Here is a 25,551-nt window from a genome sequence, read left to right on the forward strand (position 1 = left end):
CTATATGTTGTATATATATTTATGTAAATAACTCATTACTAAAATATTCAAATATTTTTGTTGTCATTCTCATGCATAATAGTTTCATGCTCTAACTCATGGAAATCATGGACCCAAAAAAATGCAAGACTTGGGAACAAAATCACAAACTAGGTTTCTTGTAAATTTGAATGGTTAGACATGACATTCTATCAAATTGGATGCATCAAATAGTTTCTATTATTTTTGGTAATAGAATAGTTTTTATTTTTTAATATTTAATGGACATGAACTTAAATATTAGTGTAAATTATAGGTGAAAATAAATCATTAATATTCATCCTGATCCATTTGGGTGTACAAATTATCTAGATCTAGATACAAACTATCATCTAATTATATTCATATACAAATTTGTATTCATCTAAGAAAAATGCAAATAAAAATATATAGATAAACCAAAAAGTCAGTGCATGTCCAAATATCCAATTTTGTTTGCCATTATATTAGTTTCATATAACTCTCATAAACTTAAAATAGAAAATAACCATATCAGCATGTTTTTAGTTCAATTTTCTTTCTGGATAACAATATTTTGATGTGATAGACTACATTCTTAGCAGTTTGTTTCTTAATTCAAGATACATAGCTCAATAGGATTTTCAAGATCTACTAAATGGACCAGGTCGATGATTAAATGATCTATTTATCTATTTATTATCTTCATTATATCATTATAATTTAATAAAGATAAAAAATTGGGATATTTATTTTTAATTAAAAATAAAATGGATATTTGATCTATGAATGTATTGTCAAATAAAAATGTCGTATTGTGACAGATATTTTGACATTTGATCTGTTTTCAGCTCTAGCACCAATATAATAATAAAAAAATATTAACATTTTGGTAAATTATGCAGTTCAATTATTTCTTTCAATCTTTATGAGCTATGCCGTGGCAATCAACGTTCTTAACCAATAAATTTTAATAACTTTCAAATGAAATCTTTGCATGTGGCAAGTTGATCACAAGTCGCTTTGACATCTAGTTTCGATGCTACACAGCTTCTTTTTTGGTACTACAATTTTAATTTAATAAAAAATTATTAAAAATTTATGAAAAAAATTTTATAGTCAGATCGATCATGGAAAAAATTATGATCGGACCGTCATCGTCTGCCACGTACATATATTGGGACATCCATTAAAAAAGAGACAGTAATGTAATGTTTATCTAAACTGTTCAAATATCTCTAGGATTTATCCATTCTTCTTTTTTTAGTATTTTAATGCGTCCGCATAAGCGCACACGGCCATCCATCTTTTGATGGACATTTCCAAAGCATGCCCGACCATAATTCTTTGCATAGTCGGTCCGACTATAAAAGTTTTATTTGAAACTTATAGCTTTATCGATAATAGTTGATCGACCTGAAAATAACTGATGTCTTTTCTGAGAGCCAAAAAGGCAATGTAGTTTGCTCAGTCATATGCTAACCTTCCTTGGGTACATATAAGAGGAGGTCCTGGATTTTGAGATGGTAGAAAAATTCCATTATTGTTTAGCAATTTGTGAAACACCATTATTGTTTTGCAATTTGTTAAACACCATTATTGTTTGGCAATTTGTAGGAATTGTTTACAGTGAGGAAATTAGTAGTAGTCCCACTCCAGCAAAAAGAATCTTGCTACATACGAAAACTCATCCTCCCAAGCATATCCAGAATCTTGCAATTTGTTATTGATGTTGTTGTTCCAATAGATATCTAAAAGTTAGATTCATTGCACCTTATTTTGAGTATGACAAGCTAAATAGCAGACTAGTGCATTATGATGGAGAGATTTGAGATCAGCCCAACTGTTCATCTTCTGAAGAGCTCTTCTGAATGCACACTCACCAAAAATTCTGATAGAAGTAACAAACAGCAGCATTTTACCCCAAAGCAGGGAAAAAATGGAATCATTAAAAGATAATAGCACCTTTATAGCCAGACTGCCAGAGAGACTATTCATACTTTTTATTTTTCCCCTTTATTACATCATTTCGATGGTACATTGAAGATGATTTCACTGTCACAAATTTTGGATAAACCACATACTAGCTCAGAAGTCAGAACTTTTGAATGAATTCATAGATGTGATCAGTGATCTCATGTGCCTTTTCCTGGTTGATAAAGTGACCAACTCCCTCCATAACAACTACCTCCTGAAGCAAGGGAACATTCTGTTTAAAGCCACCCTTGTGTATGTAATCCTGGATACCTGGGTAATGGTAGGTAAGATCCAGGTCTCCCACAATAAACTTAACTGGCACTTTTATTTGTGCTCCTGTCCATGGTGCTGTCAGCTCCCAGTTTCTGGTAAAAAAAATGCCCCAGGATATAGAAAGGACCACTCCAGTTAATACAATCTAAACTCACAATTTTTGAGAAAATTAAGGAACAAAAAGAACTAGTGTCGATTGACAAAGGAACTCAGGAGCATAATACCCTCAGCATAGTAGTTGAAGAGCGTCTAAAACTTACAAGTTCAAGCATCGATAGTAGTTGACCGGCCCGGTGAAACCAGACTTGTCAAATTTGCTTGCAAAGAAGTTAATGTCCTCTTCTGAGAGCCAAGAAGGCAATGGAATCTTCTCAGGCACATTCCAGCCTTCCTTTGGCATCAGAAGAGGTCCTGGATCTCGACTTGGTAGAAACATTCTGAAGATTGATGCAGTTTCTATCTGAGCAAATTTTGCCTCTATGGCTCCAGGTTCCTACCGCAACATTATGAAATGGATATAAGAAGGTTAGAGAAGAAACAAATAAATCATGAAAAATTATTAATAAATCGAAACCATTGTGAGCTTATCAGGATGATTCCCCATGCACCTCTGTGTAAAAATTTGCAACCAATGTTTAACTACAACAAGAGCTGAAAGTCTTCTCCATTCATTCTTTATTATCTTACTGACTAGTTAAGAAGCACAAAGTACGGAATATGAGAACAGGCTTGTTTATATTCTTCTGATCTCTATGGATCAGAAATTAGTCTAACATCTTGTAATTTATGTTGAAGGATAATTTAGTTGGTCATTTGTTATCATCGAGATCGAATGCCACATCATTTGCTAAAGGTTGAAGCAAGCAGTAAAATTGATGATAATTTTTCAGAAACTATCGGTTCTCCAACGTAACCCTTCAAAAACACAAAAAAATAAAAAATGATGAAAAAAATTGAAAGAGAACTAATAAAGCTAAAGAATAAAATGTGGAGAGTGAAATTTGTCACTAAAAATTGTAAAGAATAAAGATCAAAAAAGGATCCGAACCTGGAATCGACAGACATAGTAGTCATCTCCATAGAGGTGCCGAAAGTAGTCGACAGGTTTCTTGGCGGGGTTACGGGGCATAAATGCGACACTTAAATTCACCAAAGCCTTCACCCTGTCCGGCCTAAACATGCACAGATTCCACGCAATCAGTGCCCCCCAGTCGTGCCCCACCACAAACACCTTCATTTCAATTATAAAAAATAATAAAAATTCAGAAACATCACAAAAATCAGTTAAAAATAACTGAGTTTTTAATACAAAAATAAATAAATACCTAAATATGCCCTCTTCTTAAAAAAAGGTTTAGCGGGGGGGGGGGGGAATCTCCAAGATCTATTCATTCCTTATTAGTACACCAAGCAGCAAAAAAAGAATCAAATTTATCTGATAATATATCATATATCTTAAAAATTTGTGAAGCCACCTTTTCCGTCATCCCACCGAATAGATTGAATTATTTATTTTAGAATAATGAAGATTAGCAGTAAGTTAATTTATTGACGCCGGGTTAACTCATTTACTCTAGATTAACTTATTCTGTAATCGAATACAACATAATGAAGAACTTAACCAGCAACTTTATCCAACTACTAATCTCCTAGAGAACAAATATAAAAGCAAGTATGAGCAAATAAAGTGCTGAAGATGAACAAAAAAATAAAAAAACCACTGCAAACTGTTGCCAGCAATCTTATCCCATCGCAACGAGGTTTTTTTATTTTTTTATTTTTTTTAAAAAAAAAACAATGCTATGAGCGATCATGTAAAGCAAAATATATATGTTTTATAACCAAAAAAAAAGGAAAAACAGAGAAAAAGACGAGAGAGAGGGGAGAGACTCGAGGGGTCCCACATGTTGAAGGGCGAGGGCATCGAGGAGGGCAACGAGGTCGCCGACGATGTGGAAGATGGAGTAAGAGGCGACGTCAGGCGGCGCGTCCGTGTCGCCGTAGCCACGTAAGTCGGGGGCGATGGCACGGTAACCGCGGGCAGCGAGGCCGGCGATCTGGTGGCGCCACGAGTACCAGAGCTCCGGGAAGCCGTGGAGGAGGAGCACCGAAGGCCCCTCCCCCTTCTCCGCCACGTGCATCCTTATCCCGTTCACCTCCACCGTCCGATGCGAGATCCCCGATGCCCCCTCCATCTCTCTCTGCTTCTCTCTCTTTCTTTTTGATAAGGTTGTCTCGAGCTTTTGCTTCGTTCTTCGCCATATATAATATACGCTCCGTTTTTTTTTTTTTTTTTTTTTTTTGCATGGAATAGGTCGCTTCCCATCCCGGCGTCGCTGACATCGGCAAACACGTAGCGTCTGTGTCGTTTTGAAAAGATTCCGTGTGGGTGCCACTGGCTGCCGTCCCAGTACTGAAATGACCAATATTTTCACTGGCCCAGAAAAGATTTCCCACTGAAACACCCCCAAGCTAACAGAGTTGGAGGGGGCTGGGGCCAAGGACAGCAGAAGCTTGTACACCGTTAGTTAACCTTTCATGGAGGATTCGGTCAAAGAATATGGTTGTTTAGGCCAGATGTATTGCGTCGTGAAAATAAATATTTATTGTAACAATTATACCACTTTAAATTTAATATTTTTTTTTTTACAGCCAAGATGAGCACCAACATCGATATATTTTACATGACATCAATGTCAGTTGAAAAATAAAACTAATTTTAAAATTAACTGATGTTAATTTTATTTTTTTATTATTAATATTTATTTTTATTAATAAAAAATTATTAATTTGTGATAAATATGATATGATACGACGGTTACAATGGATATTCGTTCGGACATATTTGAGATGGATAAGTAAATACAGCGATAGGGGATATCCTTTGGCACTGGATATAAAGAGGCAAATGGCAAGTTGGCAATTGCGTGGCTTTCATTTTTTATTTTTTTATCATTTAATATTGTCAATAATACGTTTTGGACTATGCTTTTTTAATTGACAAAGGTTAATTATAACCACTAGCGACAGAAATCGGCGGGAGTTATCTCGCTAATATGTCCATCCCAGCCATGGGTAATGTCAAGCCACCTAGTAGTTTTCGTGAATTTTATTATTTCAAGGTACCAACTTATCCGTATTGAAAAAATTTTCATGATTAGATCCGATGATCTGTATTTAAATATCGACTTCATGAAAATTTTGAGAATTAAAAATATGCATCAAAAGGCTTGGCTGCTGGGCCTATTGCCAGAGCTATCAAGATGGATCGATCCGTTCAGATTCATCTTGATCTATCTCTAAATGAATTGGGATAAACTGATCCATTTAACTGATATATTGAAAAAATCTCAATCTGATCCGTCATGGACCACAGGTTAAACGAATCAATCCATCAAAATTAAAAAAAAAATCTATAAATAGTAATATAAACTAAATTTCATATTCAATTTGAGCTCAAATCAACCTATCAAAATCTCATATCTCAATTCTTAGAGTCATAAAATAAAATTATCAAAGTTAAACTAAATACTTAATACAGTCATGTTGGGTGGATTTCTGGCCAGGACACCACCTCCCAAGATCTTTTCGATACCGCACGATGCAGCAGGAAGAAAGAAAAAATAAAATAGAAAATAATCAAATATGTAAATCAGTCAAAAAAGACTCGCCTCCACGGAACATGCAAACTTCACTATGAAAAAAAAATATTACAAGAGGAGATCTCATCCTCAAACCTCGTACACCCAATTTCTCCCTTACAGAAAATTCTTCCTCACAAAAGCTCTCTCTCTCAGGAAAGATCCTTCTGAACTCCTGAAGTGACTGCTGTCTGCTGTCCAGGAGCCTCCTATTCTTTTTTTTCTCAGCACCGCATCCTCTCTCTCATGAGTTCTCGGATTCTCTACTGAAACCCGTGTACGCCACCAAAAACCAAGCCACACCAACAGATCTCTGTTCACGAGCCTTTTAATGGCTAAATCCATGTTATATTTGGTTAAAGACTCCTAAACTGCCCAAGAGAATCTTCCTAAATCACCCAGAAAACCCTTGGAGCCGTTGGATCGAAACCGGGAGCTCCCCACGCCGTTGGATCATGAACCGATCCACGAAAATGTTCCGTGGACCGTGGGAAATGCCCACATGGTCCATGCGCCTGGTAGTGGACCACCAAGTCCATCGTGGATCGGAGTACATGGGCTGGGCCGTGCTCGCATGTGCAAGCGGGCCTCGGCCCACCCACGCCACACGCCTATGCCTGGGATGGCACGCATGCTCGCATCGTGCCCTACGCATCCAGATCGGGCTCTGTTACTGGGCCGCACCTTGTCGCGCCCAACCCGCACGCTACCGCGCACTGGGCCATGCCCCACCATGTGCGGTCGCACCACCGCCGCTCCACCGGCCTGTCGCCGGCCGTCGGTGGTCCTCCATCGCTCTGAGTTCCGTGCCAACTTCAATCGCTCGTATCTCGACCATCCAGACTCCATTTGGGGTGATCTTGATCTCGTTGGACTCTATTTTTCATCACGAATCTCGCTGTAGGCTCAATATGAATTGAATCTTGAGGTATCAAATCCTAACAATCTCTATCTCGACTCGATATTCGGTCTCTTTCTAACTCCGAGAGCTTTTGAATCTCCTCGCTCCATTCTCTGGGACAATCGCCTGCTGATCATGGATGGACAAACATGAGAGTCGAGCCAGATCGCTCGATCTCATCTCTGTCGTACGCTGTGCTCCTCCTGACCTGAGACCTGCTCAGGGCATCATCTTACGGTAATAAGAATCTCACCTTACGATGTCACCTCTCATCCTTTTGAGTCTCCTGTCTCGTGCCTGATCCACCTCCGCTTGGAGCTCTACCTCGCTCTGGACTCCACCTTGCACTGGGCTTCTCGTTAATTAATAATGTCCTCTCTTACTCTTCTTCTCCTCCAGAACAATCATATCACCATGTAGCACTTTCAGGATTCCTCCACCAGCTACTGTTCTGTAGCTTCTCAAATCCAGTCTACCCAGTGAGATAAGATTCCATCTGAAATCGGGTATATATCGAACCTCCTCCAATCTTTTCACTACACCATCATGTGTCCTCTAGCTGACCATCCCGATGCCTCTGATCGTACAGCTCGATCCATCCGGCAGATAAACAATACCTTCACTGTTCTTCAGGGAGTCAAATTACTTCTCTCTACAACATACATAATAAGAGCATGCAAACTCTAAAATCTATTGCTGGAAAGAAGTAGATACCTCGTCAGATATCTCGAAGACATCTTCTAAATCGCTACTGACCGTCGCTACAGCAGCCATCGTCCGATTCTTGAGTTGAGAGCAATCTCTGGCTAGATGCTCCAACTCGTCACACCGATAACACCTGATCTTGCTCAAGTCCCTCTTAGATTTAGATCATCATCGTTGTAATCTCATATCGCTCCGTCTACCACCTCCTGCTCCTCCAGAAATCATCAAAGTTGAGCTACCGCCACCTGAGCTTGAAGCTGAGTTCTCCCTCCTGAGAATCTCATTCTGGAGTATCACCACAGTGACTTTATCCATCTTGATAGTGCTCTTCCTACTAGAAGAGCAGTCATCAAAGACTCATACAAAAAGAGAAGCGACGCTAGCAAAATTAGTGCCCTAGTCTTCTCCTCAACATTCTCGCCAATGCTAAGGAGGTCGATGAAGATCTTCTAAAAATGACTGAAATACTCATGCACGCTCTGTCCCTCAGTCATCCGCAATTGGTAAAACTGCCTCCGGAGAAAAAGAGTATTGGTGAGAGATTTCGTCATGTACAACTCCTCGAGCTTTGACCATAGCACCATCGGAGAAGTCTCGTTAAGTACATGGATCATCACCTCATCCATTAGGTACATATGGATGGTACTCACCATCTACATCTGTAGCCATCTTCAATCCTGCACCTCCATAGTGGTCAGCTTTTTCTCATACAAGAGAGCATCAATCAACCCTTGCTGGATGAGCACATCCTTCACCCTTGCCTGCCACAAGGAGAAATTGCTCTTTCCATCAAATTTATTGATCTTCATCTTGATTAATTCTGTCTTCTCCATCTTCAGTCTTGCTCACCATCGTTGCAATCTATGTTCTTATATCACCTTACTCTGATACCACTTGTTGGGTGAATGTCTGGTCAGGATACCACCTCTCAGGACCTTTTTGATACCACACGATGCAACAGGAAGAAAGAAGAAATAAAATAAAAAATAATCAAATATGTGGATCAGCCAAAAAAAGACTCGCCTTTACGGGGCATGCAAACTTTACTATGAAAAAAATATTACAAGAAGAGATCTCATCCTCAACCCTTGTACACCCAATTTCTCCTTCACAGGAAGTTCTCTCTTACAAAAGCTCTCTCTCAGGAAAGACCTCTTTGAATCCCTGAAGTAACTACTGTCCGCTGTCTAGGAGCCTCCTGCTCCTTTTCCTCTCAGTGTCGCATCCTCTCTCTCACAAGTTCTTGGGTTCTTTGCTGAAACCCATGCGTGCCACCAAAAACCAAGCCACACCAATAGATCTCTGTTCACGGGCCTTTTAAAGGCTAAATTCGTGTTATATTAGGTTAAAGACTCCTATACTGCCCAAGAGAATCTCTCTAAATCACCCAGAAAACTCTTGGAGCTGTTGGATCGAAATCAAGAGCTCCCCATGCCGTTGGATCGCGAACTGGTCCACAGAACAGTTCCATGGACCGTGAGAAATACGTAGAAAATGCCCATGCAGTCCACGTTGTTGGAGTTTTATGGTTTTATGTACACATGATTTTATAAAATAAGTATGCAGCAGAATTTAAAAAAAAATTTTAGATTAAATCTAATTTAATCTAAGCATGCATAAGATCATATCTTCAAACCATAACCAGAATCATCATATGTGAGATAAGATTCAGATACAGAAATCAATAGAGAAAAATAAATAAAAACAAACCTAGACATAGATCAATCTTCAACGTGAATAGATGATCATGGATGTCCTTCTAAGGTCCTTTCTAGCCGCACAAGTGTCCGATCTCTATGGGTATCCACACGAGATTCTGATCTGATCAGAAGCCTTTTGATCTCATCGGGGTGCTAGCTCCCTTACAGAAATCACATCTTGATGGTTGAAAATCTTCTTTTCTCCTAAGATACTCTTAGAGAATAAGAAGATATAGGAGGATCTTGATCTCTACGCTAGAGATCGTGAGAAGAACACTTTCTTTTCTTTTCTTTCTAAATCCATACACCAAATCTCTACAACAGAGATGTAATAATTTTATCCAACTTTTGGACAAAAGAAGGAGAAGATATCCATGTCTAAATATAGACAAGAGGGAGAGAAGGAGGTGTCTTAACAACTAACTATTAGTTGTTGCAAGAAAGAAGAGATAGTTTGCAACCAAACCTTATGCCATGAAGCATACAGGCCGTCCCTTCTCCCTTATTTTTCTCCACATACAATAGCTTTCTTTTGGGCGCCAAAACTTGTTGGTCCTCTCCACCAAATCATCCCTTATAGGTGGTAATATATAGGCTAAGGATGAAGTAGTGTTTGGTTAGGAGATGGAGTCCAAATATACATGGACTTTAACTAACATTGGAGGCCACCCATAATGATTCCATGCCCAGCCTTATACACGGGAAAGAAGGGAAATATTCCTACTTTCTTACATGCCAAAAAGAGGGGAAAAGTGGCGCACAAAATTGGTGGGACATGGGTTGTATTGGGCGCTTAAAACTAGTTAGTGTGAGACTTCAATTTGTGCATGGATAGGAAAGAGTTTTATGATCATGAGACTCTTCAATAAATGGCTGTTTTAAACCCAATAAATTCACCAATGAATTCTAATCACATTAGGACTAGATTAGACTCAAAAAAATAGAAATCCAAATTTGATTTAGAGCCCAATTAATTCAGATTAGATGTCTCCTAATTGAAGGAGTCCTAGTCTAATTGGACTCTTTCTTGGTGCATGAGTCAAACTCAATTTTAATCTTAATCCTATTAGAATTTGATGCAACATGAAAATAAAGATTTCTAATCTAATTAGAAATACATATATCCTAGTCTAATTAGAAATTGAGTCAAACTCAAATCCTAATTCAACTGAGGCTAATCATCCAATCCTTTTAGGATTATCCTATAACCTTGTAGGGTTGATCAAATCAAATCCAAAATAAGTCAAATAAAATTCAATCAAATTGGACTTGATACAAACTCCATTGCTCAATCAAATTGAGCTAATTAGCAATCCTATTACTAATTAATCCTCCTATAACTCACTAACTATTTAGTAAGTTACATAATGTAACATTTGCATTAGATCAATTATCAATCAAATTGATAATCAAATCTTGTTACGATTCATAATCGTAATTCAACCATCTGATCAGTCAAAAGTCTCTTTTGTATGTAACCCCATAGGTTCTATTCTGTCTGGTAGTGAGATATATTGTGAACTCTATCACAATATCATTGAAACTCTTTTCAATGGATTAAAATAATTTCAATTCAGCCTACCAAGGATCATTGATCATCAAGATGATCCTCATGAGTCTCACAATCTACCAGTGACACCAACCAGTATATAGTGGTAATCCAGCAGAATAAAAAATGATGAACCTCTAGGTGCAGTTAACGCATGATACAGTCCCTCTATTGTGAGTCCCGATCAGATGGCAGGTCATGGATAAATCATCAAACCTTAACATCGGTCATATGATAGATACAATCAGCTTGAGTCCATATGTAATTCTATGAAAACTCTTTTCATCAATCATAATGCTATGGTCATAGACTTAAGAACTCAGCCTCTTAAATTTCATAGGACTATTCCTTTCTGCTAGGATCGATAGATCCCATCTTGATGCACACCCCACTCTTATGGTGGATCAACTGTCGCCAACATCCACTAGAAGAACTTCTTCAGTCCATGTTGATGTGTTAGTCAAACTCCAGCAGCCTCACTGCGAGCAGTAGTATCATCTCAAGTTAAAAGATCAATCACACAACTGCAGCATCGAGAAAGTTACTAACGAGTGAGCAGACATCTATGTGACTTCTCGTGCTGGTCACGCTCAGTGCTAGTTATTCTCTAACAATCATCTGCACTCTCACTCCAGTGTCTCTACACTGCAGACTCGAGATCCATCTGTCTGAAGAAAATAATCCGTGCACTGATCTTTCGGATCAATCATCATCCCCATGATGATCCTATGATCAGGAGTAATTTAAGAATCAACCATCAATGGCACATGCCTCAAATTCTCAACTCTTTGAGAATATATGTCATTATCTTATTAATTCCTTGGATGATTCATGGACACATAAATATAAATGGTACTATAACTGTCTGTTGGGAATAGTATCCCAAAGCCAATCGTCAGCTTGTTGACGGTTGTGCTCATTTTTGTATATGTACATGAATTATGAATTAATAAAAATTATTTTGATATTTTTTATCATAAAATATTTCATCTTCTAATGAACTCCTATGTTATGGTGAAGTCCTTAGGACTATTTAGACTCGACAAAGGAGGATTTATTGTTGAGTCCTTAAAAATATTTGCGACCAAATGATACGTTGTTACCAAGGACGACAATGTTTATCAAGCATAGGTCATTGTGTGCCGTATAAGTTAGTTGTCCTCTTAACCAATGAGTGTGGAGACACTGGTATGGCATACAGGTGAGATGTAAGGGTACATCTGCACTGAACGTGACCGACTCCGGAGCTATTTCTGCTGTCAAAATTTACTCCGATGGAATATGGGTATAAATGTCCCTCCGACCTGAGACCGCCGCGGTGACTTGCAAGCAACTCACTGCACTTAGGCACTGGACTACCTGAATTTCTAATTCAGTGATGGAAGGCTGCTGGGTGTAGTCAAGTACTTGACTTGTCGGTGCGTGTGTTAAGATGGGATTAACCACTCCAGTTCAGGAGCTGTGTATAGTCGTGTTTCAATTTAGCAAAACTTTGACCAGGGTAGTCTTTGTGAGGAGTCACAGGACTGTTTGAGTTGAGCATGATTTGGATGATCTAATCAGGGTTGATAGTTTAACCCTGAGTCATCCTAAACACAGAGGTCAAAAGGATAAATTATACAGTAACCATATTCACGTAGGTTCTGAGTGTTGCGATTGTGACTATTCGACCTATCCGGTCATTGGGTACTATTGCTAGATGGTCACTTCGATTAGTACAGGAATTGGTTCCTGTGCTACCGACTTAGGTTCGAACCTGCGGGGTCACACACATTAGAGGTTCCTATCTGATCTGATGGCTGATGAAGAGTCTTAATGCTTGTGGACTATGAGTCCTACATGTCTGAGACTCTGTGATCAAAAATTAAGATTCTCTGATCATGAGTCCCACACATTTTGGGTACCGGGGTCAAGAGTCCCACTAGTTTGGGACTCTTCGATCAGGATTACATATCGATGAATTTTGATGTCCGATTATCCATCGGATTTGGACTCAATATTTATGAGAGATTTAATTAGTAATTTAATCATTAATTAACTCAATTTGATTGAGTAATTATTTTTGGATCAAGTCCAATTGAATTAGATTCAGTTGGGTTTGACCCGATTAGGTTAAGAGTTGACCTAATCGTCGAGATGATTTGGTCTCTGATTTGATTAGGAGTTGGGCTTAATCAATTTTTGATTTGATTAAAATTTTATTGAGCCTAATTAAGTTAGATTTAAATTAGTCTAATTGGGCCTAACTTATTTGGTTCAATTAGGTTGGTTTAAATAATGAAACCACCTTGACCCATTCTCCCTGCGCCACCTCACTTCCACTGCGCCCATTTGAATTCACGAGAAGGAAGTTCTCATGAATTTTTTCTCATGCAAAGCCCTCCTCACGCCCTACTTTAATGCACCAAATGAGTGGATAAGGATGATTGGTTGGCCATTCAAATTCAAAATAAAGTTTGAATTTGAATGAGCAACCAATCTTAGCGCCTTGACCTTATCCTCTTTTAGCATCCCATTTATTACATGAGAAAATATTTCTCATGAAATCACTCACATACAAATTAAGCCACGCCCTCCTCTTCTCACACCCTTAGTGGATAGGGATAAATTGGTTTCCATTTAAATTCAAAATTTGATTTGAATTCAAATATGCAATTACTCATCTTTATCCTCTCACGTGGATAAGATGTTTGACATTATTTTAAAAGGAGGAGAAGAGTGGGGTGTGTGCAAAAAAAATTTTGAAGAGAAAATCTGGGCGTGAGGAATCCTTGTGTGCAAGGTGAAGGTCTATATCCTTCCGAGAGAAAGAGAAAGAAAAAAAAGAAAAAGTGTGCGCAGGGTTTCAGTGAGTTCTTCAGGGTTTCAGTCTGGAGTTCGGAAAGTGAGAAGGTGAGCTACGAGTGTCATGAGCCCACCAAATTTTTGAAAGATCTTCAACATCCTCTCAAGCACGTCTATTGATGATCTAAAGTATTCAAAGAATCGACAGACATCGATCGAAGGAGTTTGATCAGCATCGACCGTCGAAAGGGCTCTACAATGAGCTAGCACTTGTGAGGAGTCGATCAGATCGGGAGCTTCGTGTGGATGATCCACAGAGGCCAGATACGCTGTGTGGCTGTATCATGATGATCAAACTCTCCCGACGATGATCAGATTGCGGCGATCTACTACCCGCATAAAGGTATTGTGTTCTGAACACATTACAGTAAAGTGTTTACTGTTCAAATTCGAATTTCAAATTTAAATACATACATGCTATATATCATATTTAGATCTTAGTACAGGATAAATTTTTATTAATTAATTAGATTAATTAATAATTTTCACTGTAAAATAATGATTTTGAAAAAGTTTTAAAATTATCATTTTATCCCTGCACTGAATTTTCCCCACAAATGGTATCAGAGCGGGTTCTTAGATATGATATATATATTTGCATGCGTAGATTAAATTATAATTTAAAAGTTTAAATTTAAAATTTAAAATTTAAAATTTAAATTTTGAATTTTGAAAGTTGTTCGAAATTCAAAATTTAAAAAATTGAAATTTGAAATTTGAAATTTAAATTTTGAAATTTGAAATTTAAAATTCAAAAATTTGAAATTTAAAATTTGAAATTTGAAATTTGATTGAAATTTTAAATTTTAAATTCAAAATTTAAAATTCAAAATTTGAAATTCAAAAATTTAAAATTTAAAATTTGTTTGAAATTTGAAATTCAAAATTTAAAATTTGAAATTTAAAATTTAAATTTTAAAATTGGTATATTTAGATATACTTGATCCAAGTAGCAAGTTATCGAATTTGGTTGGTTGCTATGGCCGTCCGATCATAGAAGAAAAGTAGGGTTTAAAGGCTCTCTCTTCTCATTCGATGGGGTCTCCTATGGTGGTAGGAGTGCCGATGCGATTATATCCCATGCAGATGAAGCAATGAAAGGAATATTCATGATTTATTTTGATTGAGTTATTTTCTGTTATGTAATTAGCAATAGGATTGCTATTTATGAAATGTGCTGATATATTTGTGTAATAAGTCAACATATTTGGTGAACAGAAAATAAAATCTTTCAAATTTAAAAATTATTTTCGAAATATCAAACCTTGACCCATCAGTCCAAATACTTAATTAAAAGAATTAAGTGTTGTTTAGTTGGTCTAGAATTATGAATTAGACCTAAGACAATTGCATAAACTTGTGGGTCAATGGGTTAGATAGATTAGGTCTATAATTGGGTTAGACCTAAGGTTAGCTTAAAGAAATGGACTAAATTAGAGTAATTGATTAAATCTAATCAAAAGTTGAATTAGATTAGGTCAAGGATACTCTAGACTCAACTCTAATAGTTGTGGTTGAATGGGTCCATATCTTTAACTAGACCAAGATGGACTTAATTCATGGCTACGCGATGGAACCCTATTTACTAAGTTGATCAAATTAAAACTAATGAACCGGTTGGCGTCTAAGGTAAGTTTGGCAGTTTGACCAATAGTTTTTAAGCGAGAGCTACTCGCAGTGATTCGATCTCTGACGAGTTAATGACTTATCCCCACCACTGATCTCACTTACCTGGCCAACCTGGTGAATTAAGTTTTGATTAGATCACTTGGTGATTAGGACTCACCCATGTCATTAGGTAAATCAGTTTGACTGATTTAGATGCTCCTAATGCCAGCTTTAAGTAAATCTTTTTTAATCTGACTTGGTGAAGTCAGTGGGAGGATTAAAATTGGCTGGATATTTTTTTCTCATCTATTCTTTAATAAAATCCTCAAAAAAAAAATTATTAGGTCCTAAAAATGATTAAGTTATATTGATAACTAAGTCATAGCCTCCCATTAAGTGAGTGATAATGAGTCCATTAGTTTAATAATCATTGGAGGCCCAAAGGCCTGGTGCTTATTGACTAATGAAATTATCATTCATAGTATGATAATTTGGTTTGAGTCTTTCTGATGGTGGTTAGGTTGGCCGACCAAAGTCGGGCTTGATCATTTATTGGTCCGATTCACCAAATCAAATCATGTTAATGGTTGGACGTAACCAGATTTTTTCAGTGGAGGCCAAAGTCTACTGATTAGGTTCTGGGGCAAAATTAATTACTAGAAGTTGTTTAGAGAAACAACTGGTTATGAACCTACCCATAGATGCACATGGGTTGACCAACCAAGGTTGGGCTCGTGTGTAGTCTGTGTGGATTCTAGTACCCACTAAGGAATTAAAGTAATTCCTCAAATTGGAGGTTGAGGCTATCAATTCGTAAAAATACTGGGAGAAACTTTAGACTAAAGTCCAAGTCTTTAGTATTAATAATTTATGTACTAATATAGGTCTGATTTTTCTTTATGCAGCTATGGCCACTACCCTGTCGCTCCGGTCATTATTAGATAATGACAAGCTCATGGGATCTAATTTCGATAGCTGGTATCGAAAATTAAAAATCATCCTTGAGCATGAGCGGATCCTTTATGTAGTAACAGATCCGGCACCTGAGGAGCCAGCCCTGAATGCTAGAGGGACGGTCCGAGACACTTACCAGAAGTGGCTCAACGACCGTACCAACGTCCGGTGCATAATGCTGACGGCAATGAATGATGAGTTCAGCCGCAGGTTCGAGAACGCCCAGCCACAGGAGATGCTTCAAATGTTGAACGACTCTTTTGGCACGTCTGACGATGTTGAAAGGCACAAAATTAGTTGTGCCATTTTCAATGCTCGGATGAGGGATGGAGCCTCAATCACTGATCATATACTGTACATGATCGAAATGATTGAGCACCTAAGTAAACTGAATTTTTTCCTACACGAGCAGCTCGGTAAAGATGCGATCTTTAATTCTCTGCCTAAGTCCTTCCTTCCCTTCCTTACTCATTTTCGAATGACAAAGCCTGCAGTGAACTACCACGGCTTGTTGGGGTTGCTGCAGAACTTTGAGAAGGATCACCAGCTCCATAAGGAGTCGGTGAATGTTGTGGGAGGATCTTCTTTCGATCGTCGACCCTTTAAGAAAGGAAAGAAGAACAAGAAGAAGAAGAATAAGAAGGTGCAGCTGCATGCTGGGATATCTGTATAGGGTCAGACCAAGAAGCGCAAGCCCGATCAAAACCAGGCAGAGTGCTTCTTTTGCAAGAAGCAGGGGCACTGGAAGAGAAACTATCCTCTATACATTGCCTCACTGGACCCGAACAGGCCAAAGAAGAAGCAAGGTACTTATATGATAACACCTTGCAACTTTTTCATTTGTGATACTACTGCCTGGGTATTGGATACCGGAAGCCCTTATCATATTTGCAATAAGATGCAGGGTCTGCAGGTCAGTAGGAGATTTGATGAAGGCGAGAGGTTCCTGAACATTGGAGATGGAAGCAAAGTTCCAGTTCTAGCATTAAGAATCATGAACCTTGTAATCAATTCTCGAAATATAATTCTGAGTGAATGTCACTGTTGTCCAAGCTTTTTATTAAATATTATTTCTGTAGGCCTTTTGGCCATGAACGGTTATCAATTTTTAATAAAAAGAAACGTTTGCAATATCATTTTGAATGGTGTTACAATATTTATTGGACAACTTTATAATGGAATTTACTTTCTATCACAACCTGCTAATGTGGTTCAAACCTCCGGTAAACGTCCTAAAATAGATAATGTGTCAGAAGTCTATCTTTGGCACTATAGGCTAGGTCATATCAATAAGAACAGGATAAACAGGTTGGCTCAAGAAGAAATTCTTGAAGTAGGTGATTGTGAATCACTTCCAACCTGTGAGTCCTGTTTTCTTGGTAAAATGACCAAGTCATCTTTTACTGGAAAAGGTGAGCAAGCCAGTGAACTCTTGAGTCTGGTACATTCTGATGTATGTGGACCCATGAGCACAAGTGCAAGAGGTGGATATTTCTACTTCATAACTTTCACAAACGATCTATCGAGGTATGGGTATGTCTATTTAATGAAGCATAAGTCGGAGTCGTTTGAAATATTCAAACTATTCCAAAATGAGGTAGAAAAATAAACTGGAAAGTGTATTAAAACTCTTCGATCTGATCAAGGAGGTGAATACCTTTCCAATGAGTTTCTGACATATCTTGAGAAGAATGGGATTCTCTCTCAATAGACTCCTCCTGGAATACCACAGCATAATGATGTATCTGAAAGGAGGAATCGAACCTTGTTGGACATGGTTCGATCCATGATGGAGTTTGCTGGTCTGTCGATCTCCCTCTGGGGATATGCATTCGAATCAGCTTGTTACCTTCTAAATAGAGTTTTGAGTAAGTCTGTAACCAAAACGCCATATGAAATATGGATAGGACGTAAGCTAGTACTCTCGCACCTTAGGGTTTGGGGGTGTCCGACTTATATTAAACGTTTAATTACGGACAAGCTAGAACCTAGGTTTGACAAGTGTAATTTTATAGGATACCCAAAAGAGACCAAAAGGTATTATTTCTATCTGACTGATGAGAAAAAGGTGTTTGTCAGCCTTAAGGCAATCTTTTTGGAAAAAGAGTTTCTTGGTGAAGGGACTGTTGCCTCTAAGGTCGAATTTGACGAAGTTCGACAGGTGAAAAAACTAACACAAGTTGCTGAACCTGAATCGGATTTGATTAGATCAGATCTGGAGCCCATTGTTCAAGCATCCTTAAGGCGATCTGGTAGAGTACCACGTCAACCGGACAGATACTATGATTTCTTGGTCCGGGATGATGATCCTATCAAATTTGATGAAAATGATGAGAATCCGATCACCTACATGGATGCAATGCAGAGATCCGACTCTGAGAAATGGCTAGAGGCCATGAAATCCGAAATAGAGTCCATGAAGGTCAACGATGTGTGAACATTGGTTGATCCACCCGAAGGAGTAAAACCCATAGGGTGTAAGTGGGTCTTCAAGAGGAAGAGGGGTGCAGACGGAAAGGTGAAAACCTATAAAGTCCGTCTGGTTGTCAAAGGATATCGTCAACATTATGGTATAGACTATAACGAGATATTTTCTCCTATGGCAATGCTCAAATCCATTCGAATTATGCTTGCGATAGCTGTCCATCTGGACTATGAAATCTGGCTGATGGATGTGAAGACAGCTTTCCTAAACGGAGAGCTGGATGAAGAAGTGTATATGATACAACCTGAAAGATTCACATCCACTGATGAGTCTAAGGTGTGCAGACTATAAAGGTCTATTTATGGATTTAAGCAGGCATCCCGGAGTTGGAACATACATTTTGATAGGACGATCAAGACGTATGGCTTCGTTAAGAATGGAGAAAAGCCCTGCATTTATAAGTGGGCTAATGATCCAGTAGTGATATTTCTTGTATTGTATGTGGATGATATTCTCTTAATCGGGAATGATGTCCTTGCATTACAGGGAATAAAGATTTGACTGTCGTCACAGTTCTCCATGAAGGATTTGGGAGAAGCTTCCTACATCCTAGGGATGAGGATCTATAGGGATAGATCTAAAAGGTTGCTTGGTTTATCCCAGTCTACGTACATAGATACTATACTGAAGAGGTTCAGCATGGAGAATTCTAAGAAAGGCTATCTACCGATAGGCCATAGAATTTCTCTCTCGAAGAGGAATTATCCGACAACACCTCAAGAGAGAGAGCGTATGGGTAGGATTCCATATGCTTTGGCAGTGGGATCTATCATGTACGCCATGACATATACACGATCAGATGTGGCATACTCACTAGGGGTAGTGAGTAGATACCAATCTGATCCAGGAGAGAATCACTAGAAGGTTGTTAAAACCATCCTGAAGTATTTAAGAAATACTAAGGACCAATGGCTTGTTTATGGTGAATCGGACTTGAGACTTATAGGGTTTACAGACTCTAGTTTCCAGTCTGATCACGATGACTGCAAAAATATGTCGGGATTTATTTTTACCCTTAATGGTGGGGCTATCTGCTGGAAGAGTTCCAAGCAACACACAGTGGCTGATTCAGTTTGCGAGGTGGAGTATGTCGTTGCATCAGATGCTGCCAAAGAAGCAGTGTGGCTGAGAAAATTCATCATCGAGCTCGGAGTAGCACCCTCCCTTGTTGGTCCAGTTTTGCTCTACTGTGACAGCTCTAGAGCTATTGCTCAGGCGAAGGAATCCAAGGTACACCAGCGGATGAAGCATATTCTGCACCGCTACCATCTCATCTGGAAAATTATGGATCGAGGTGACGTCGACCTTCTGAAGATCGACGGAAAGGAGAACCTGGCCGACCCATTCACTAAAGCCAATGCGGTGAAGGAGTTTGACGACTACAAGTCGAAGATGGGTATTAGATACTGCATCGATTGGCTTTAGGCCAAGTGGGAGATTATTGGGAATAGTGTCCCAAAGCCAATCGTCAGCCTGTTGACGGTTGTGCTCATTTTTGTATATGTACATGAATTATGAATTAATAAAAATTATTTTGATATTTTTCATCATAAAATATTTTATCTTCTAATGAACTCCTATGTTGTGGTGAAGTTCTTAGGACTATTTAGACTCGATAAAGGAGGATTTGTCGTTTAGTCCTTAAATCTGTTCACGACCAAATGATACGTTGTTACCAAGGACGACAATGTTTATCAAGCATAGGTCGTTGTGTTGTGATCCAGGTGGTGTGCCCAAGGCTCAGGGGACCAAGGCTAAGGCCAAGGTCCATCATTCATGAGGGCTTCATGGAGGCTCTAGGGCTAGTTAGGCCCTAGATTGAAAGGCTCTGGACCTTTCGAGTTCTTGAGGTCTAGGTTATGTGGGCCTCAAGGGACCAACTCTTTATGGGCCAGGTCTGGGCCCAGGATAGGTGAGATTAGGTCGAGTCATGGGTGTACATGGGCTTGGGTTAACCTAATCTCCCACAGAGTTGGTCAAGGAAGTTTTGGGTTTGGGTCACTTGACCCTGTGTTTATATATACATGCACTGTATAGGTTTGATTAAGCCAAGGACTACGAAAATCCTTTCTCCCAAGTTTCTCTCTCTCTTCTTCCTCTCTCTTCAGCTATTCTCCATGCCCCAAGAGCAAGAAATCCTAGGGTTTCTTGCAGCCAGGTCCATAGAAGGCAGGAAAAGCAGGGGAGGCGCTAGGGTTTTGAGCCCTTCCCCCTTTATGCCGCCAACCATATTGCCTCTCCCTCTCTTGCAGCCACCCAAACATCAAGTCCAGGACTTGAAATCTCTTGCTACGAAGTTGGTATAAGTTTTCTCAGATCTGGAGTTGATCTGAGGTCGTTTGAGGTGCGGGTGAGATCTCTATCAACAGATCTACAGGAAAGGCTGCAGCAGGACAGATCTGCAAGGTCTGGGTCTATCTACTTTCTTTCCTATCTAGAATGCCCTGATTCAAGATCTATGAATTGGAAGACCTCGGTCCAGGCCTGGTCTGGTTGGGTACCAGATCTTGGATTTTTTAGAGGTGATCTTAAAGGCGTTCTTCATCTGGAACGAAAGGCTGACGAAGAAGATAGCAACCAGACTGATTTCGTCAAGGGCCTTCGATCGAGTTCAGAAGTCTCCAGATTTGTTCGTTGCTGGTTTCGCTATAGTCAAGGTCTATGGGAGGAGCCAGGATCATGCTCCAACAGTTGGTATCAGAGCCACGATGGTGAGGAAGCGATTCCAAGCACGAGAAGTTGAAGATCCCAAGTGCTGAAAATTTTCAGCAAGGTACCATCAAGGTATATTCTACACTTCTTGATTTTATATTGCTTGTTTGGCTTGGATCCAGTCATAGGCAGTAATATGAAGGTCAATTTCAAGAAGTTTGATGGCAAAGAAAATTTTTTCATGTGAAAAATTCGGGTGGAGGATCTTCTGGTGCAAGCAGATTTGGATCAGGCTTTGGATGAGAAGCCTGAGGGAATGACAGATAGACAGTTGGTATCGTTGGAGAAGAAAGCATGCTCGGTGATCAGAGGATGTTTGGCGAATGCAGCGTTGTATTCGGTGCTGGAAGAAAAGATCCCGAAGGGCCTTTGGTCGAAGTTGCACATCATATATATGGGGAAGAATATGTGCAACAAGCTAATGCTGAAGAAGAAGTTGTACAGTCTTCGGATGCAGGAGGGATCTGATGTGATTGGCCACATTCAGAGGTTTGACTAGTTATGCATGGAGTTGATGAATATCGGGGTGAAGCTGGATGAGGAGGACAAGTCCCTGTTGCTTTTGTATTCGCTGCCAGGATCATATGACTCTTTGGTGACTACACTGCTCTACAGCAAGGAGACTCTGGAATATGAGGACATGGTCTCGGTGCTGAGGTCTAATGAGCAAAGAAAAAAGTTGACCAGAGATCGGGCTCCCCAGGAGGGTTTAGCAGTAGGGGAGAGGACAGGTAGAGGCAGAGGCAGAAGCAAGTCCAGGGGGCGGTCCAAGTCCAGAAAGGGAAAGAAAGAGATGAAATGCTTCAAGTGCAACGAGTTCGGACACTTCAAACGAGAATGTCCACTATGGAAGAGCAAGAAGGGAGAAAGAAGTGGCTTAGAATCAATGAGTGTAGTTGCTGGGCAGCAGGTGGAGGATGATCTACTTGTGGTATCAGATGGTCACATGCTTTACACAGAGGAGTGGACGCTAGACTCTGCGTGCTCACATCACTACACACCACACAGGTCCGGTTTGCGACATACACCAAGACAGATGAGGAATCAGTGACTCTAGACGACAATCATCCTTGCAAGGTGGCCGGGATAGGGATAGTCAGGGTGAGGATGTTTGATGGGATTGTGAGGATATTGATAAATGTAAAGCACGCCCCGGAGCTGGAAAAGAATCTGGTGTCACTAGGCTACTTGGAGCGTAGTGGATACAGCTTCAGCAGTAGGGCTAGAAGCGGAGTATTAAACATCTCCAATGGATCTATGGTGGTGATGAGAGGCAGGAGGTTGGATAATAACCTCTATCGCATGGAGGGATCTGTGGTGACCGAAGAGTCTGATGCAGCAGCTGTAGCACAGGACCAGCAGGGGGCTTACAGGATGTGGCACTACCGCTTAGGCCACATGGGTGATAAGGGGCTGAGGGAATTGAGCAGGAGAGGACTCATCTCTGATCTGGAGGATGGTGCTGAAGGGGAGATCTGTGAGCCTTGTCAGATGGGAAAGTAGAAGAGAGTTCAGTTCAACATCAGTACAACCCACAGTGCAGCCCCTCTGGAGTTAGTACACACGGATGTGTGGGGACCAGCCCCAGTTTTAGCTAGGAATGGGGCCAGATACTTCATGACCCTGATTGATGATTTTTCAAGAAAACTCTGGATTTACTTCATGAGAGAGAAGTCAGAGGTCTTCACCAAGTTCAAGATCTGGAGAGCTGAGGTGGAGAAGGAGCAGGGGAAGAGCGTGAAGTGTCTGAGGTCAGACAATGGTGGAGAGTACACCAGCAGAGAGTTTCAGGATTACTATGAGGAGTGTGGGATCAGGAGACACTTCTCAGTTAAGGAGACTCCACAGCAGAATGGGGTGGCCGAGAGGATGAACAGAACACTTCTGGAAAAGACACGATACATGAGGCTGAAGGCAGGGCTTCCAAAGGCATTCTGGGTTGACACAGTTGACGCAGCGGGTTACTTGGTCAATCGGTCACCTCACACCAGGTTGGATGGCAGGCTTCCAGAGGAGGTGTGGTTTAGGAGGACAGTTGGGCTGGGCCATCTACGGGTATTTGGGTGCACGGCCTATGTGCACATTGGAGCTGGTGAGCGGAGCAAGCTAGATGCCAGATCACGCAAGATGGTGTTTCTAGGCTATCCACGAGGAGTTAAGGGATACAGGCTGTGGGATCCCTTGGAAAAGAAGGTCATCATTAGTCGGGATATGACTTTTGATAAGGAGTCAGTCCTACGGAGGCGAGCAGGCATGGAGGAGCAGCAGGAGCAGGAGGAGGTCCAGCAAGGCGCTGCTGGACAGCTTACCTCTTTGATTTTGCCTCTTGCAGGTACTACGGGAGGACATGACATTCAGATGGAGAATCTACCAAAGGTGTCTCCACAGGTGGAGAGGACTCGGACGGATGATCGAGGCGAAGAGGTCCAGCAGGAGCGAGTTGGATCGAGGACTGATATCGGTGTTGCCCTACACAAGCCCAAGAGGACCATCAGGCAACCAGACCGATATGGCTTCAAGGAGATGCTGTCATATGCCCTGGTGACAGTGAATGGAGACCCATATACGTATCAGGAGGCTATTGAGAGCCAGGATAGAGAGCGATGGGTCCAGGCGATGTCCGAGGAGATGGAGATGTGTTGCTCCTAGATTGATTTTGATGATTACAAAGCAGATTGAAGGGATACAAATAATTTTAAAATGAAAAAGTCCTATGCTCTTCAAGGGTAAAATCATAATTTCATAAAAATCCTGATTTGATAGTATCATTTGATAGAACAAATGATTTGTAAACTATTGGTGAAAATTTTATTGTATTTGGACTTATATTTTTGAAGTTATGAAAGTTTGAAGTGCATGAGTCAACTCATGAGTCAACTCATGGCACTGTGAGCTGATTGGCACGCAAAAAATTCTCATGACACGCTGGATTTTTGACTTGGCACGACCTGTGAGTCGACTCATGAGTCGACCCACAAGGCATGAGTCGACTCATGAGTCGACCTCTGCTGATTTGAGCCGAAAAATCCAGAAATCAGACCTTCTGGTCTGTGCAACAGAAGTCGACTCATGAGTCGACTCCTGATGCATGAGTCGACTCATGAGTCGACCCCTGCGACGGGAAATATCAGCAACGGCTATTTTTTTATCCATTTTAATTGCCATTTATGCTTCCTAAAATTGCTCTAACGGCTCTTTATCTACCTAAATTATTTTCTCTTGCTTCTAATGCTACAAAATGCTTGAAATGGTAAAAGAAATTGCAGTTTAAATAGCAGATCAAATTGGAGAGAAAAAACAAGAAGATCAATCGGCAGATCAAACGAGAAGAAGAGAAGAGAGGATCCAAAATCTGCACGAAAAAGCCTGAGATCAACGAAAAATCCAAAAAGAAAAAGAGAGAGGATCCACAATATACCAGAGAGATTGTGAAAGAGAAAAGCAAGAGCTTTCAAGGAGAGAATTCTTCACGCCTATTATTTCAACCTTGATCTAGAGATCGTTCAAAGCTTTCAAGAGATCTTCAATCAACAATCAACCTCTTCTCAAGCATTCAAGCGTTCATCCACTTTGAGAAAATCTGAAAAAGGGGTTCTTCATTTGAGTAAAGTTTTTATTGTTATATTCGCTCATTTAAAGGAGCTGTTATTGTATTAATCTGTGCTCAAAATTTTCTAACTCTTTGTGAGTTTTTGTTCTTGTTTTTGGAGGATTTTCAAAACAAGAAAAGGTTGATCCGAACCTGAAATCGGAGTGTTTTGGGTTTACTTGTACCCGAGAAACAAGTGATCTAGCTTGGGATAGCTAGTGTCGGAGTTTCTGACGTTTTGTATTCGGGTTGAATACAAAGGATAGTGGATTGAAATTCCCAAGTAGGATCTTGGGGAGTGGATGTAGGTGCAAGGTTAGCACCAAACCACTATAAATCCTTGTGTTTGTGGTGTGCTTTATCGCTTTATCTTATTTCTTTATTATATCCTTGCAATACTGCTTTAGGTAATTAATATTGATTTAAAGTCTTTGTTTTGTTCTTCATAAGTAATCAGTTGGGCTTAAATTTTTTAGAAACTCAATTCACCCCCCCTCTTGGGTTGCATAGCTGGGCAACAAGTGGTATCAGAGCCGGTGCTCTAGCCCTTCTTTGATCTAATAATCAAAGAGCCAAAGATCTATGGTAACCCATGTTGGTACTTCTCTAGCCGAGG

At 39.9% G+C, this 25,551-nt stretch overlaps 1 protein-coding gene across 2 annotated transcripts; it reads right to left on the bottom strand.

Moving 5' to 3' along the window:
* Positions 1-1,945: 1,945 nt before the first annotated feature.
* Positions 1,946-4,475, bottom strand: LOC105039874 (epoxide hydrolase 1). Of its 2 annotated transcripts, XM_010916186.4 has the most exons (4): positions 4,152-4,474; positions 3,296-3,478; positions 2,508-2,740; positions 1,946-2,339 (listed from the first exon to the last, which is right to left on the bottom strand). In XM_010916186.4, the coding sequence occupies exons 1-4, from the start codon at positions 4,440-4,442 to the stop codon at positions 2,093-2,095; spliced, it is 954 nt and encodes a 317-aa protein (XP_010914488.1). In that variant the 5' UTR covers positions 4,443-4,474; the 3' UTR covers positions 1,946-2,092. The 2 variants fall into 2 exon arrangements, with proteins under 2 accessions (XP_010914488.1, XP_029118781.1); XM_029262948.2 differs by lacking the exon at positions 3,296-3,478 and having other exon boundaries at positions 4,152-4,475.
* Positions 4,476-25,551: the final 21,076 nt, after the last annotated feature.

This window comes from Elaeis guineensis, chromosome 1 (genome assembly GCF_000442705.2).
Source record: "Elaeis guineensis isolate ETL-2024a chromosome 1, EG11, whole genome shotgun sequence".
Taxonomy (NCBI): Eukaryota; Viridiplantae; Streptophyta; class Magnoliopsida; order Arecales; family Arecaceae; genus Elaeis; species Elaeis guineensis.